This window comes from Oncorhynchus mykiss, chromosome 7 (assembly GCF_013265735.2).
Source record: "Oncorhynchus mykiss isolate Arlee chromosome 7, USDA_OmykA_1.1, whole genome shotgun sequence".
NCBI lineage: Eukaryota > Metazoa > Chordata > Actinopteri > Salmoniformes > Salmonidae > Oncorhynchus > Oncorhynchus mykiss.
Genome location: NC_048571.1, coordinates 78,925,910 through 78,939,408, shown reverse-complemented (window position 1 = coordinate 78,939,408; position 13,499 = coordinate 78,925,910). Strand labels below are relative to the sequence as shown.

The window sequence follows — 13,499 nt, the reverse complement described above, 5'->3', positions numbered from 1 at the left end:
ATTTTCTTTTCTGTTTTAAAATATTGTACTTGGCCCTGAGGATGGGTCACACTTTGCATAGTCCGGATTATATCAACAAACTATCTTTTGATAAGCAACTGCTTGCTACGGTTAGAGTTAAGTTTAGAATAAGGGTAAGGGTTAAGATTAGGCTAGGGTTAGGGTAAGGGTTAAGTTTGGCGTTAGGATAAGGGTCAAGGTTAGAGCTAGGTTTAGTAGATAGTTAGTTGAAATGTTACTGATAGAGCATCTACGGATGGACTATCCAAATAAAGTGTTAGCTGAGGATGTAATTCAGATTGAGCTCTGGCTGTATACTGCCAATGGTACGGGGACGTTATTTTCCACCAGGTTCTTGGAGAAACATACCTTGGAAGATAAAGGGGAAACATATTGTATGGAGAAAATACACATGGTGCTCCTCGAACTACAATTAGCTGGTATTTGTCATTACACTGTCATGGTTTTAGAATGTCCACCATGTAAATTAGTTATGGTGATCTGACCTCAGTCATGTTGTCTTCAGATTAGTTTAACCCCTTTCAACTCCAGGGATTGTACTGATATGGAAATGCCCAAATGTAGATGCTAATAACTTAACGTACTGTTTAGGAGAAGGATATGCAGTGCCATTATATTGATCAGAACAAATGTGAGATTAAGACATTTCCAAGTCTTATCATTGGCGAAATATTGTATATTTGTTCATACCGGTATGAAATAGAAGGGGGCCACCAAAAGTTCAATTTTTTTTAACCTCAGACTAATCCACTTCCAACTATAGTTACTTCAGTAGAAACATAAACCTGGCTAAACACAGCAGTAGGCCTGTACTCCAAGGGCGTTGTTAAAGCATCGGAACAAAATGCTCACTGGAGTAGGATTAAGACAACTCATGAGATTGTTGTGGTTTTCTCTCTTAAATCCACTCCTCTCCGACTGCCAGAGAAAGACGTGCACAGGCTTTTTTGACGGAACATAAGCCTCATTCTTCAATTGTGTGTGCCTTCATTTTGGCCCATATATATTATGAATTTTAATAGAGCTCAGCCATAAGGATCTGTGCATGGAGCCACGGATGTGACACAATCTACTCTATCAAGAAGAGCCGAGAGGGGGAAATGGAATGTGCCGCACTTGTGCCTCTAATAGGCTGTGTTTACACAGGAAGCCCAATTCTAAAATTAAAAAAATACCCTAATTGGTCTTTTGACTAATCACATCCAATCTTTTCACATCAGGTCTTTTTCAGAGCTGATATGTTTGGTAAAAATACCAATTAGTGAAAAAAAGATCAGAATTGGGCTGCCTGTGTAAACTCAGTCAGAGAGTGCTTAGCTGAAATTGATATTTGCGACCAGAGAAGATGTAACGGGCTATCGTATATGAGAGCTAAGAGCTAACTTGACCTTTCCCTTTGGATCTCTCTCTCTCTTATCAGGACTGATTCGGACGGCTGTGGCAGATCTGGACCGGGAGACGCAGGATCGCTATGAGCTGGTCGTCATGGCAACCGATATGGCAGGCCAAATGGGTGGTCTTTCCGGCTCCACCACGGTGACCATAGTGATCACAGATGTTAATGACAACCCACCACGCTTTCCGCAGAGTGAGTCACTCTCATATTGATGGCAGTGGTGAACTTGCACCAGTCAGTAATAGAAGTACCCCCATCAGTAATAGAAGTACCCCATTAGTAATAGCAGTACCCCATCAGTAATATAAATACCCCATCAGTAATAGCAGTACCCCATCAGTAATAGAAGTACCCCCATCAGTAATAGAAGTACCACCATCAGTAATATAAGTACCCCATCAGTAATATAAATACCCCATCAGTAATAGAAGAACCCCATCAATAATAGCAGTACCCCATCAGTAATAGAAGTACCCCCATCAATAATAGCAGTACCCCATCAGTAATAGAAGTACCCCCATCAATAATAGCAGTACCCCATCAGTAATAGAAGTACCCCCGTCAGTAATAGAAGTAATGGACTACATCATTTCACTTTATATTTATCCACATGTCAAACACTCCGTTAAGAAGGGTTAGACAATCATCTGATGAAAGCGGTTTTGGGAGTTTCCATATGTCTGCATACGATAAGATGGAGCCGATTTTAACAATTTTAACATTCCAGTGGTATGGATTTATGTTGGGGACATCCGTTATTTATCAGCTGGAGAAAGGTCAAAGGCCATAATGTAATAACATTATGGTCAATATACAGAACCCTGTTTGAATACTAGTAGAGTGTTTATTATCCCCGGGGAGAAATTCATTTTGTAGCACGTAGTAAAAACACATTGAACACATGAATATAAATATACACTAAAGCAATGCATACAGCCATATGTACACAGCTAACAGTAACAATACAGCTTATGGAGAAAGCTGATAGCAGCTGGCATGAAGTTTAGACCTATTAGTTTTGAACGTGGGGAGTCTGTATCTGCGCTTTGAGAGAAGCAACATAAATTCATCAAGCAAGGGCTGCTGTGTGTCCCTCAGAATGTATTGTGCCATGAGTGTCACTGGTGGCTGATACTACAGGTGAGAAAGGTCTGAAAGGTCAGTTAAGTTGATGATCCAGCTACTTTGTTTCACAATGTTACCCAGCCTGTTCTGACAGTTCAGAATTCGAAAACAGCAGATCATATTGAATGTTAAAATGGATGCATTACTACAGAAGTCTTTCCTTCCTACCTATTTAATCAGGAACTTAGGCTGTAAAAATGCTTTGTAATTATTTAGAATTCTGAAACTTTTCTATTTGATTTCTCAGATTGTATTCGATAAATTAATCTCAGGTGAACCAATTTGGACCCAGCTTGTACTTCTCGCTACAGCAAAAAAAAAAGACAAATTCCAGTTCAAATGTGTATTATATTTCATTGTACATTTCACAATGGTGCTCAGTAAAAGGATGTTTTACTTTAATCTGTATTTCCTGCTGGGGGAAATCTTACCTATGACACTAGTACATGATTTAGAAACTTCAACAACCCTTTCTATTGTACCCTGGACATCTTAGTGGAATTTAATGTTTAGTTCTTTTGTAAACCCTCTGCATATAACTAGCTCATAACGAATGACAGAAAAAGGCACTTCCTGTTAAGACTCCAGACTCTATAGCCTATGAATAGCGGTGTTATTGCTCTTTCCCACTTTTCCTCTCCCACTTTTGTGAGATAAACAACAATACATGTTATTAAAGCTAAGAGAGCTCAGTCTAAGTTCAGGTGTCGTGACGCTCCAGTCGTGACGGTCTCATAGCTTTGTCTCACATAATCTAATTTTGTTTCCTGGCTGTCGCCTATGTGATTTTCTCTCTTCTATAACTTCCTTTCGAAATGCTGTCTGCGGTTCGAGGATACATAGTTTTATTAGAAAAGAACAGGGTTGTATATGTGCAGCTGTTTTATTTATGTGTCCTACAGGGTTGGGGTCAATTCCATTTAAATTTCCTTCATTCAGGAATTAAACAGAAATTCCAATTCCAACTAAATATTTTCATAGAGAATCATTGAGGAAAATTGTAATTGTAATTTCCGTTTTGAATTGACTGAATTGAAATGTAATTGACCCCTGCGCTGATATCTCACACAAAATGTGGCTTTGTGCTGTGGAAGTGCTGTGGTCAACAAAAAGTGGATTAGAAATTTTACGGGAGGATATTAAAAGAGTAAGCGTAAAACCTTCCATACATAGACTCCATGCCTTGCCAATGATCACTCGGGGTCAGCATCTTTACCAGACGTGGTTAACATAATCGCATAGTGCCTTGGTCTAGCCTTGTTCAAACATGAGCAAAGATCCAGTGCATTACTTAAAGGGGATTCTGAGGGCCAATTGGGTTAAAGGTCAAGCTTTGGGGGTGGATGGATTCATGAGCAACTAAGTTGGCTCTACAGAATAAAAATCCTGGGTGAATTCTCTTTTTGCTGAATTGTCTTGGCAATGGGAAGAGTGCTCTTACATACAGTAAATGGTGGGCTTGTATGTATTGAATACATTTGTCCTTCTTCCACTTCCTTCCTCTCATCTTCACCATCTACTCTACCTCTTCATCTTCTCGTTAACCTTCTCCTTCTCTTCCTCCTCCCTGTCTTCACGCTTCCCCTAATCTTCATCCTCCACGCTCCTGTCATCTTTCTCTTCACCCTTTTACATTATCTCTCCTCTTCTTCCCTCCTTTTCCACCTACTCCCCATTCCCCTCCTTCAGAGATGTACCAGTTTTCGGTGTCTGAGGGGGCGGCCGTGGGGACACCGGTGGGGAGGGTGATCGCCACGGACGCGGACATGGGGGGGAACACGGACATGAGCTACCTGATCAAAGACGAGGAGGGCGGGGAACTCTTCAAGGTTACCACCGACGGAGACACACAGGAAGCCGTCATCACTATCAAAAAGGTGGGAGTAGAATGAAGCTGATTTGAGATCAGTTTGGATTTGGGGCCAGCGATAGCCTCAAGGTTAATGTAGCGGGCCAGCAACCGGAGGGTTGCCGGTTAAAATCCCAGTGCTGACTGTGTGGGAAAAAAATCTGTCAGGAGTGAGCAGGCAACTGGAGGGTTGCTGGCAGTAATATCTCAGGTGCCACCTATCGCCAATTTTTCCTTGAGCAAGGACCTAAACTGCTCATTGGGCCCTGCGGCTACCCTCTGCTCCAGCCATTGTAATGTTTAAGTCGGAGCATTTGAGTTAAATCAAATCAAAATGTATTGGTTGCTTACACAGATTTGCAAATGTTATAGCATGTATTTTATATTTATATTTTAGATTCTTCAAAGTAGCCACCCTTTGCCTTGATGACAGTTTTGAACACTTCGCATTCTCTCAACCAGCTTCACTTGGAATGCTTTTCCAGCAGTCTTGAAGGAGTTCCCACATACATGTATGCTGAGCACTTGTTGGCTGCTTTTCCTTCACTCTGCTGTCCAACTCATCCAAACCCATCTCAATTGGGTTGAGGTTGGGTGATTGTGGAGGCCAGGTCATCTGATGCAGCACTCCATCACTCTCCTTCTTGGTCAAATGGCCCTTACACAGCCTGGAGTTGTGTTGGGTCATTTTCCGGTTGAAAAACATATGATAGTTCCACTAACTGCAAACCAGATGGGATGGCGTATCGCTGCAGAATGCTGTGTTAGCCATTCTGGTTAAGTGTGCCTTGAATTCTAAATAAATCACAGACAGTGTCACCAACAAAAATCACAGACAGTGTCACCAGCAAAGCACAATCACACCTCCTCCATGCTTCACGGTGCGAACTTCACATGTGGAGATTATCCGTCCACCTACTGTGTGTCTCACAAAGACACGGCGGTTGGAACCAAACATCTCCATTTTGTACTCATCAGAGCAAAGGAAAAATTTCCACCGGTCTAATGTTCATTGCTCGTGTTTCTTGGCCCAAGCAAGTTTCATCTTCTTATTGGTGTCCTTTAGTTGTAGTTTCTTTGCAGCAATTCGACCATGACGGCCTGACTAACACAGTTTCTTCTGAACAGTTGATGTTGAGATGTTTCTGTTACTTGAACTCTGTGAAGCATTTTTTTGGGGCTGCAAGTTCTAAGGTTGGTAACTCTTATGAACTTATCCTCTGCAACAGAGGTAACTCTGGGTCTTCCTTTCCTGTGGCGGTCCTCATGAGAGCAAGTATCCTCATAGCCCTTGATGGTTTTTGCGACTGCACTTGATGAAACTTGACATTTTCATGTCTTAAAGTAATGATGAATGTTGTTTTTATTTGCTTATTTGAGCTGTTCTTGCCATAATATGGACTTGGTCTTTTACCAAGTAGGGATATCTTCTGTTTACCACCCACCCCTACCTTGTCACAGCACAACTGATTGGCTCAAACGCATTAAGAAGGAAAGACATTTCACAAATTTACTTTTAACAAGGCACACCTGTTAATCGAATTGCATTCCATTCCACCAAGGCAAAGGGTGGCTACTTTGAAGAATCTCAAATATAAAATATATTTTGATTTGTTTAACAGTTTTTTGGATACTGCATGATTCCAAATGCTTTACGTCATAGTTTTGATATCTTCACTATTATTCTACAATGTAGAAAATAGTAAAACATAAAGAAAACCCTTGGATGAGTAGGTGTGTCCAAACTTTTGACTAGTACTGTATATATACGGTACAGTCAGTGCCTTCAGAAAGTATTTACGTCACACCCCTAGACTTTTTCCAAATGTTGCTGTTTTAGCCTGAATTTAAAATAGATTAAATATAGATGTTTTTTTGTTACTGGCCTACACACAATACCCCATAATATCAAAGTGGAAGTATGTATTTCACAATTTTTACAAGTTAATGAAATCCTGAAGTGTCTTAAGTCAATAAGTTTTCAACCCCTTTGTTATGGCAAGCCATAATAAGTTTAGGAGTAAAAATGTGTAAGTTGCATGGACTCACTGTGTACAATAATAGTGATTAACATGATTTTTGAATGACTACCTCATCTCTGTACCCCCACATACAAGTATCTGTAAGGTCCCTCAGTCGAGCAGTGAATTTCAAATACAGATTAACCACAAAGACCAGGGAGGTTTTCCAATGCCCCGGAGAGGAAGGAAACGGCTCAGGGATTTCACAATGAGGCCAATGGTGACTTTAATCCTTAACAGTCATGATTCCATCTACAGTAAGTAAGATACAAAAATCCCCATCAAAATCCTTCAGTTTAAGCTAGAGATATCAGGTTTTTTTCATCCGCCTATATCAGCCTTTTTCATCCGCCTATATCAGTGCCCGAGCTACAGTACAGCGGAGTTTGTCAGACCATGAGACATCCAGAAAATCCATCTTCACACAAAATGTCTGTATCGTCCGAACGGTTTGGCTTAACTATTATGTAACGGAATTCCTCTTCTTCAGAGGAGGAGTAGCAATGATCAGAGCAATGTGCAGCGTAGTAAGTATCCATAATGATATATTTAATAAATCAACAGAACACTGAACAAAATAACAAAGGTACAAACAAACATCCGAAATGGTGAAAACACTAACACAGGATACAACCACCCACAAAACACAAGTGGGAAAAGGCTACCTAGGTATGGCTCCCAATCAGAGACAACGACTGACACCTGCCTCTGATTGAGAACCATGCTAGGCCAAACACATATATAATATAATATAACCACAGAACAAAATATAGAAAAAAATAGAAAAACAACATAGAAAAACAACATAGAATGCCCACCCCAACTCACGCCCTGACCAACTAAAATAAAGACATAGAAATATAAGAACAGAACAAAACATAGAAAAACAACATAGAATGCTGAACGGGACTCGTCTGAAGTCGGTAACGCTGATGTGCCAACTTCTGTCTGTGGTGTCCGAACCGTTTGAGCTACAAACTAATATCACCTCACTATAGAAAGGTGAGACTCACGAACACTGAGCTTTCTTGTATCTTCTAAATATAGGAAGACATTTCAAGACCTCATTCCTTTTTTAAATGTATTTGTTTACTCTTTTTTTTTTTTACCATTCATGAATATGTTATTTCATGTGTTTCTATGGGCTTCTATGGGCTTTAATAGTAAAGGCCGAAATCATTTTTTTTTATATAATTTTTTATTTTTTTTTAAGAAGGAAAATATTCCAAAACATGCATTCTGTTTGCAACAGGGCACTAAAGTAATACTGAAAAAATGTGGCAAAGCAATTAACTTTTTGTCCTTACAAAATCCAATACAACACATTACTAAGTACCACTCTCCATATTTTAAAGCATAGTGGTGGTTGCATCATGTTATGGGTATGCTTGTAACTTGTTAAGGACTGGGGAGTTTTTCGGAATTAAAAGGTAAACGGAATGGAGCTAAGTACAGGCAAAATCCTAGAGGGAAACCTGGTTCATTTTGCTTTCCACCAGACACTGGGAGATGAATTCACCTTTCAGCGGGACAATAACCTAAAACACAAGGCCAAATCTACACTGGAGTTGCTTACCGAGAAGACGGTGAATGTTCCTGAGTGGTCGAGTTACAGTTTTGACTGAAATCATTATGAAAATGTATAGCAAGACCTGAAAATTGTTGTCTAGCAATAATCAACAACCTATTTGACAGAGCTTGAAATATTCTGAAAAGAATAATGGGCAAATGTTGCACAATCCGGTTTAGAAAGCCCAGAGACTTACCCAGAAAGACTCACAGCTGTAATCACTGCCAATGTTGACTCTAACATGTATTGATTCAGGTGGTTGAATACTTATCTAATAAAGATACAGTGGGGAGAACAAGTATTTCATACACTGCCGATTTTGCAGGTTTTCCTATTTACAAAGCATGTAGAGGTCTGTAATTGTTATCATAGGTACACTTCAACTGTGAGAGACGGACTAAAACAAAATCCAGAAAATCACATTGTATGATTTTTAAGTAATTAATTTGTATTTTATTGCATGACATAAGTATTTGATACACCAGAAAAGCAGAACTTAATATTTGGTATAGAAACCTTTGTTTGCAATAACAGAGATTATATGTTTCCTGTAGTTCTTGACCAGGTCTGCACACACTGCAGCAGGGATTTTGGCCCACTCCTCCATACAGACCAGATCCTTCAGGTTTCGGGGCTGTCGCTGGGCAATACGGACTTTCAGCTCCCTCCAATGATTTTCTTTTGGGTTCAGGTCTGGAGACTGGCTAGGCCACTCCAGGACCTTGAGATGCTTCTTACAGAGCCACTCCTTAGTTGCCCTGGCTGTGTGTTTCGGGGTGTTGTCATGCTGGAAGACCCAGCCACGACCCATCTTCAATGCTCTTACTGAGGGAATGAGGTTGTTGGCCAAGATCTCGCTATACATGGCCCCATCCATCCTCCCCTCAATACGGTGCAGTCGTCCTGTCCCCTTTGCAGAAAAGCATCCGCAAAGAATGATGTTTCCACCTCCATGCTTCACGGTTGGGATGGTGTTCTTGGGGTTGTACTCATCCTTCTTCTTCCTCCAAACACGACGAGTTTACACCAAAAAGCTATATTTTTGTCTCATCAGACCACATGACCTTCTCCCATTCCTCCTCTGGATCATCCAGATGGTCATTGGCAAACTTCCGACGGGCCTGGACATGCGCTAGCTTGATCACGGGGACCTTGCGTGCGCTGAAGGATTTTAATCCATGACGGCGTAGTGTGTTACTAATGGTTTTCTTTGAGACTGTGGTCCCAGCTCGCTTCAGGCCATTGACCAGGTCCTGGCTTGTAGTTCTGGGCTGATCCCTCTCCTTCCTCATGATCATTGATGCCCCACGAGGTGAGATCTTGCATGGAGCCCCAGACCGAGGGTGATTGACCGTCATCTTGAACTTCTTCCATTTTCTAATAATTGCGCCAACAGTTGTTGCCTTCTCACCAAGCTGCTTGCCTATTGTCCTGTAGCCCATCCCAGCTGGTCTACAATTTTATCCCTGATGTCCTTACACAGCTCTATGGTCTTGGCCATTGTGGAGAGGTTGGAATCTGTTATTTAGTGTGTGGACAGGTGTCTTTTATACAGGTAACGAGTTCAAACAGGTGCAGTTAATACAGGTAATGAGTGGAGAACAGGAGGGATTCTTAAAGAAAAACTAACAGGTCTGTGAGAGCCGGAATTCTTACTGGTTGGTAGGTGATCAAATACTTACTGTATGTCATGCAATAAAATGCATATTAATTACTTAAAAATCATACAATGTGATTTTCTGGATTTTGTCTTAGATTCCGCCTCTCACAGTTAAAGTGTACCCATGATAAAAATGACAGACCTCTACATACTTTGTAAGTAGGAAAACCTGCTAAATTGGCAGTGTATCAAATACTTATTCTCCCCACTGTATATTCGTGTTTAATTTTTCATAAATGTTTTACAAATGTTAGAATGTTTCTTCCACTTTGACATTACGAAGTATTTTTTGTAGATTGGCGACAAAAAACAAACAAATATATCCATTTGAATCCCACTTTGTAACGCAACAAAATGTAAAAAGAGTGAAGCGCTGTGGATACTTTCTGAAGGCATTGATAGTATGTGAATAGAAAAGGTTTGTACAGCAGTAGAGCTCAGATTTCCTTATTGCTGTTTAGGTATTTGATCGACATGGCAATCCTTATGTCTGCTCAGTTTACACTTAGGCACCCTATAGCGTTTGCCTGAGGAGTGAATTATTTCCCCTTAGAGTGACATGTCATTGCTTTAGTTCTTCCCTGTTTGTGCTCCGTTCAGCCACTGGACTTTGAGAGCAAGCGTACACACAACGTGGTGGTGGAGGCTGTCAACAAGCACGTGGACCCCCGATTTTTGGAGCTTGGATCTTTCCGCGACCAGACAATCGTGCGGGTCAGCGTAACTGACGCGGACGAGCCGCCTGTCTTCCTCCCTGCTGAGGGGGCAATCATGGAGGTCCAGGAGGATGCCAGGCTAGGTGCACTGGTGGGCACAGCTACAGCCAAGGACCCAGACAAGGAGAACGCACCTGTCAGGTATGAATCATGACTCCTTCAGATAGTTCTTCATTAACTGCTTCAGATGGGTATGTACATATTGCTACAGATAAACCTACAGATAAGCCTAGAACTGGTTACAAGAACTGGTAGAGATATGTCTATAAGAACTGGTAGAGATATGGCTATACGAATGGGTAGAGATATGGCTATAAGAACGGGTGGAGATATGGCTATAAGAACGTAAAGAGATATGGCTATAAGACTGGTAGAGATGTGGCTATAAGAACGGGTAGAGATATGGCTGTATGAATGGGTAGAGATATAGCTATAATAAGACATACCATTAGTATAATGTATGCTTCACAAGTAAGGAAGGAAACTTTCAACGAATAGAAACATGTTCATAGCTACAAATGACCCGACCATATGTTTACAATGCCATATAAGACCCCCAAATAAGGACTACATTACTGAATTTAAGGGACTGATTTAAATGGCATCTTATATCAACAAACACAAGTTTAGATGTACATGGAGCTTGGGATTTGACATTCCTTTTTAAATATGGCAATAAACACACAATTGGAAGATCGCTCCACGACACAATTTGAATCATGAAAAGAATCACATTGAATCATGCCAGAATCACATTACTCTAGGCTACTGCATTGACTTTTGACCACGCTAGAGGATTCCTCAGTATCTCACACATCTTTGTGCGTTCGCTCAGATCCCTATTTATGAGCAGAATGATATTATTTTGTGCCAGAGCCTCCACCTCAGGTCTTGGGTGGAGAAATAATAGCGGTGAGGCGAGTGGAGCTTCACGCTCACCGACACACACAGGCTGTGCAAATTACCTCTATTAAAAATGCATGAGGCTGAACTGAAAGTGCTCCAGGTGTAATAAAGTACAACACAATGGCAGTGCCACCGCCTGCTTGTTGGCAGGCGAGAGCCAACGGGTTCGAGGGTACCCTGGCGCTGCGCCATGCCCATCGGTACCACTTTAATCATCTCGATTGGACGGAACTAACCCCGACGCCTGGTGCCCAAGGGCCCATCACTCTCTCCCACACTCCTGTCACTCTGCTCCGGAGGGCACCGATCGGGTATTGCTGGACACTGGCTGGCACTAGCAGGCAGTAGCGGGCGCTGTACCAAGGGGGTAAGAGTTCCAGAGGAATGAACACAGCCTCTGGAAACAAAATATGGCCTCGTATGAACAGAAAATGTGTTTGTTTTGTTTGTTTGGCTCTTTATCAGGAAGATGGAATGGCGTCTTGAAACTGAAGTGTTTGGGTAGTTGTGTTTAGTGCTTACAGATCTTCTGGAAATGTGTACTTCTCCATTAATATATTAAAGGGATGGCATATCTTCAAATGTTATAAGATGCACTGGTAATATCTGGTAACATCTACATGAATTCCCTTCACCAACTACTATAGCAGTTTTGAAAGCTGAAATATAATTTGATGTAATTTACATAATTATTGTGTAGGTGTCACCGTTTGTCACTATTTCTTGCATAAATAAAATACATTTTAATGATAGCCTTAGCTATACGGTTTATTGATGTAGTGATGTTCTGTATAAACGTTGCAGCTATGAAATGTGTTGTTCCTTGTATAGACTACAGATTCAGAGCGGGCAGACTCTAATGTAATATAACTAGAATCATCTAACTGTGGATGCAGTATGCACCTCAACACCTAGACTACATGAAGCTCATCTCACTGTAGCCCTTTTAGCTGACTTGTACAAAGACCCTACTGGTCCCTTTGATGAGCTTTTTGTCCAAAATGTAGAAAAGGAAATGATTATGCTCATAATATTCCATTAAAGTCCCGACGGGCACACGAGCCTGCTCAAGAGAAAAAAATAAACTACTCACAGGGTTTTGTTGGCTCTATACTCTTCTGAGCGCTCCTCGTGGAGCCAACCACAAGGATGTGCAAATGTATTTTGCTTTCATTGGAGTGCAACATGAAATATTCATTTGTATTTTTTCCCCTCCAGCATGGGCTGAAACCACAGACTTGTTTGGGGATGTAGGTGCAGTAGGGACACAAGCACTGTGACAGGTTTCCTATACAGATGCTAAATGGATAATTATTTTCATCCTCTTTTTAATCTGGCTCACAGTTTCCCCACATTTGAAAATGCTAATGTATAGCCATAATCTGATGTCAACGGCAACGGGCAATATCCCCATGGGCCACAGTGTTAGGGCAGCCACCGAAAAAGTATTGCAGATGGTTTAGAATTGGATTTTACACCGTTCAAATACGTACTCCCCTTTTTTCTCGCTCTCCCTACCAGGTTCTCCATTGACCGAAGTACAGACCAGGAGCAGATCTTCCACATTGATCCAGTATCGGGCGCCATCACCCTGGGCAAAATTCTGGACCGAGAGACGGCTGGCTGGCACAACATCACTGTGACAGCAGTGGAAGCAGGTATATGCTCCAGTTCTATGAATGTGTATTGCATTGTATACATAGAGAGACATAACATATTATAAGCCTTGTTATAAGATATTATAAAGGCTCATACATGTTTATAACAAGTTTTAAAGCATTTTAACTGTATGTTTTAAATGTTATCATATCTTCAAGTAAGAATTGGTAATATGCCTTTGACTGAGAGGCTGATACAGGGCCATGATACATAACACTATCATAAGAATGACATAGCACCTGTCATAACAGTTTATAACACCCAGCCTTGCCCCTATAGTAACTGAAATGATACTAATCTGAAGTTTAGTGTGTTTTGCCTTTTCATATATAATAAGGCTCTACGTGAAGTGATTGTTATGATATTGCTATGGAATCACAAATGACCGACAGATATCGTCAGCACCAACAAGCTGTCACGTAATCCAAAATAAAAGCAGAACACATGTAACGTTGTTTCATCTTGCTCAATACTTTTTCATTCGCAAAGAAAATGAAGAATGTAATACCCTGACGGTGGAGTAGCTGGTGGCAAGCTATTCTTATACCCTAAGAACTAAACGTCGTGCAGTGACAG

General features: G+C 41.0%; 1 protein-coding gene across 5 annotated transcripts in view; it reads left to right on the top strand.

The window, feature by feature from the left end:
- LOC110528552 (cadherin-22) overlaps window positions 1-13,499 on the top strand; it is a 269,991-nt gene that overhangs the window by 176,856 nt on the left and 79,636 nt on the right. For all 5 annotated transcript variants that reach the window (XM_036984155.1, XM_036984152.1, XM_036984153.1 and 2 more), the window contains 4 exons: window positions 1,442-1,609; window positions 4,232-4,419; window positions 10,243-10,499; window positions 12,786-12,922. In XM_036984155.1, the coding sequence (XP_036840050.1) occupies window positions 1,442-1,609; window positions 4,232-4,419; window positions 10,243-10,499; window positions 12,786-12,922 (750 nt within the window). The remainder of the gene's footprint in view (window positions 1-1,441; window positions 1,610-4,231; window positions 4,420-10,242; window positions 10,500-12,785; window positions 12,923-13,499) is intronic.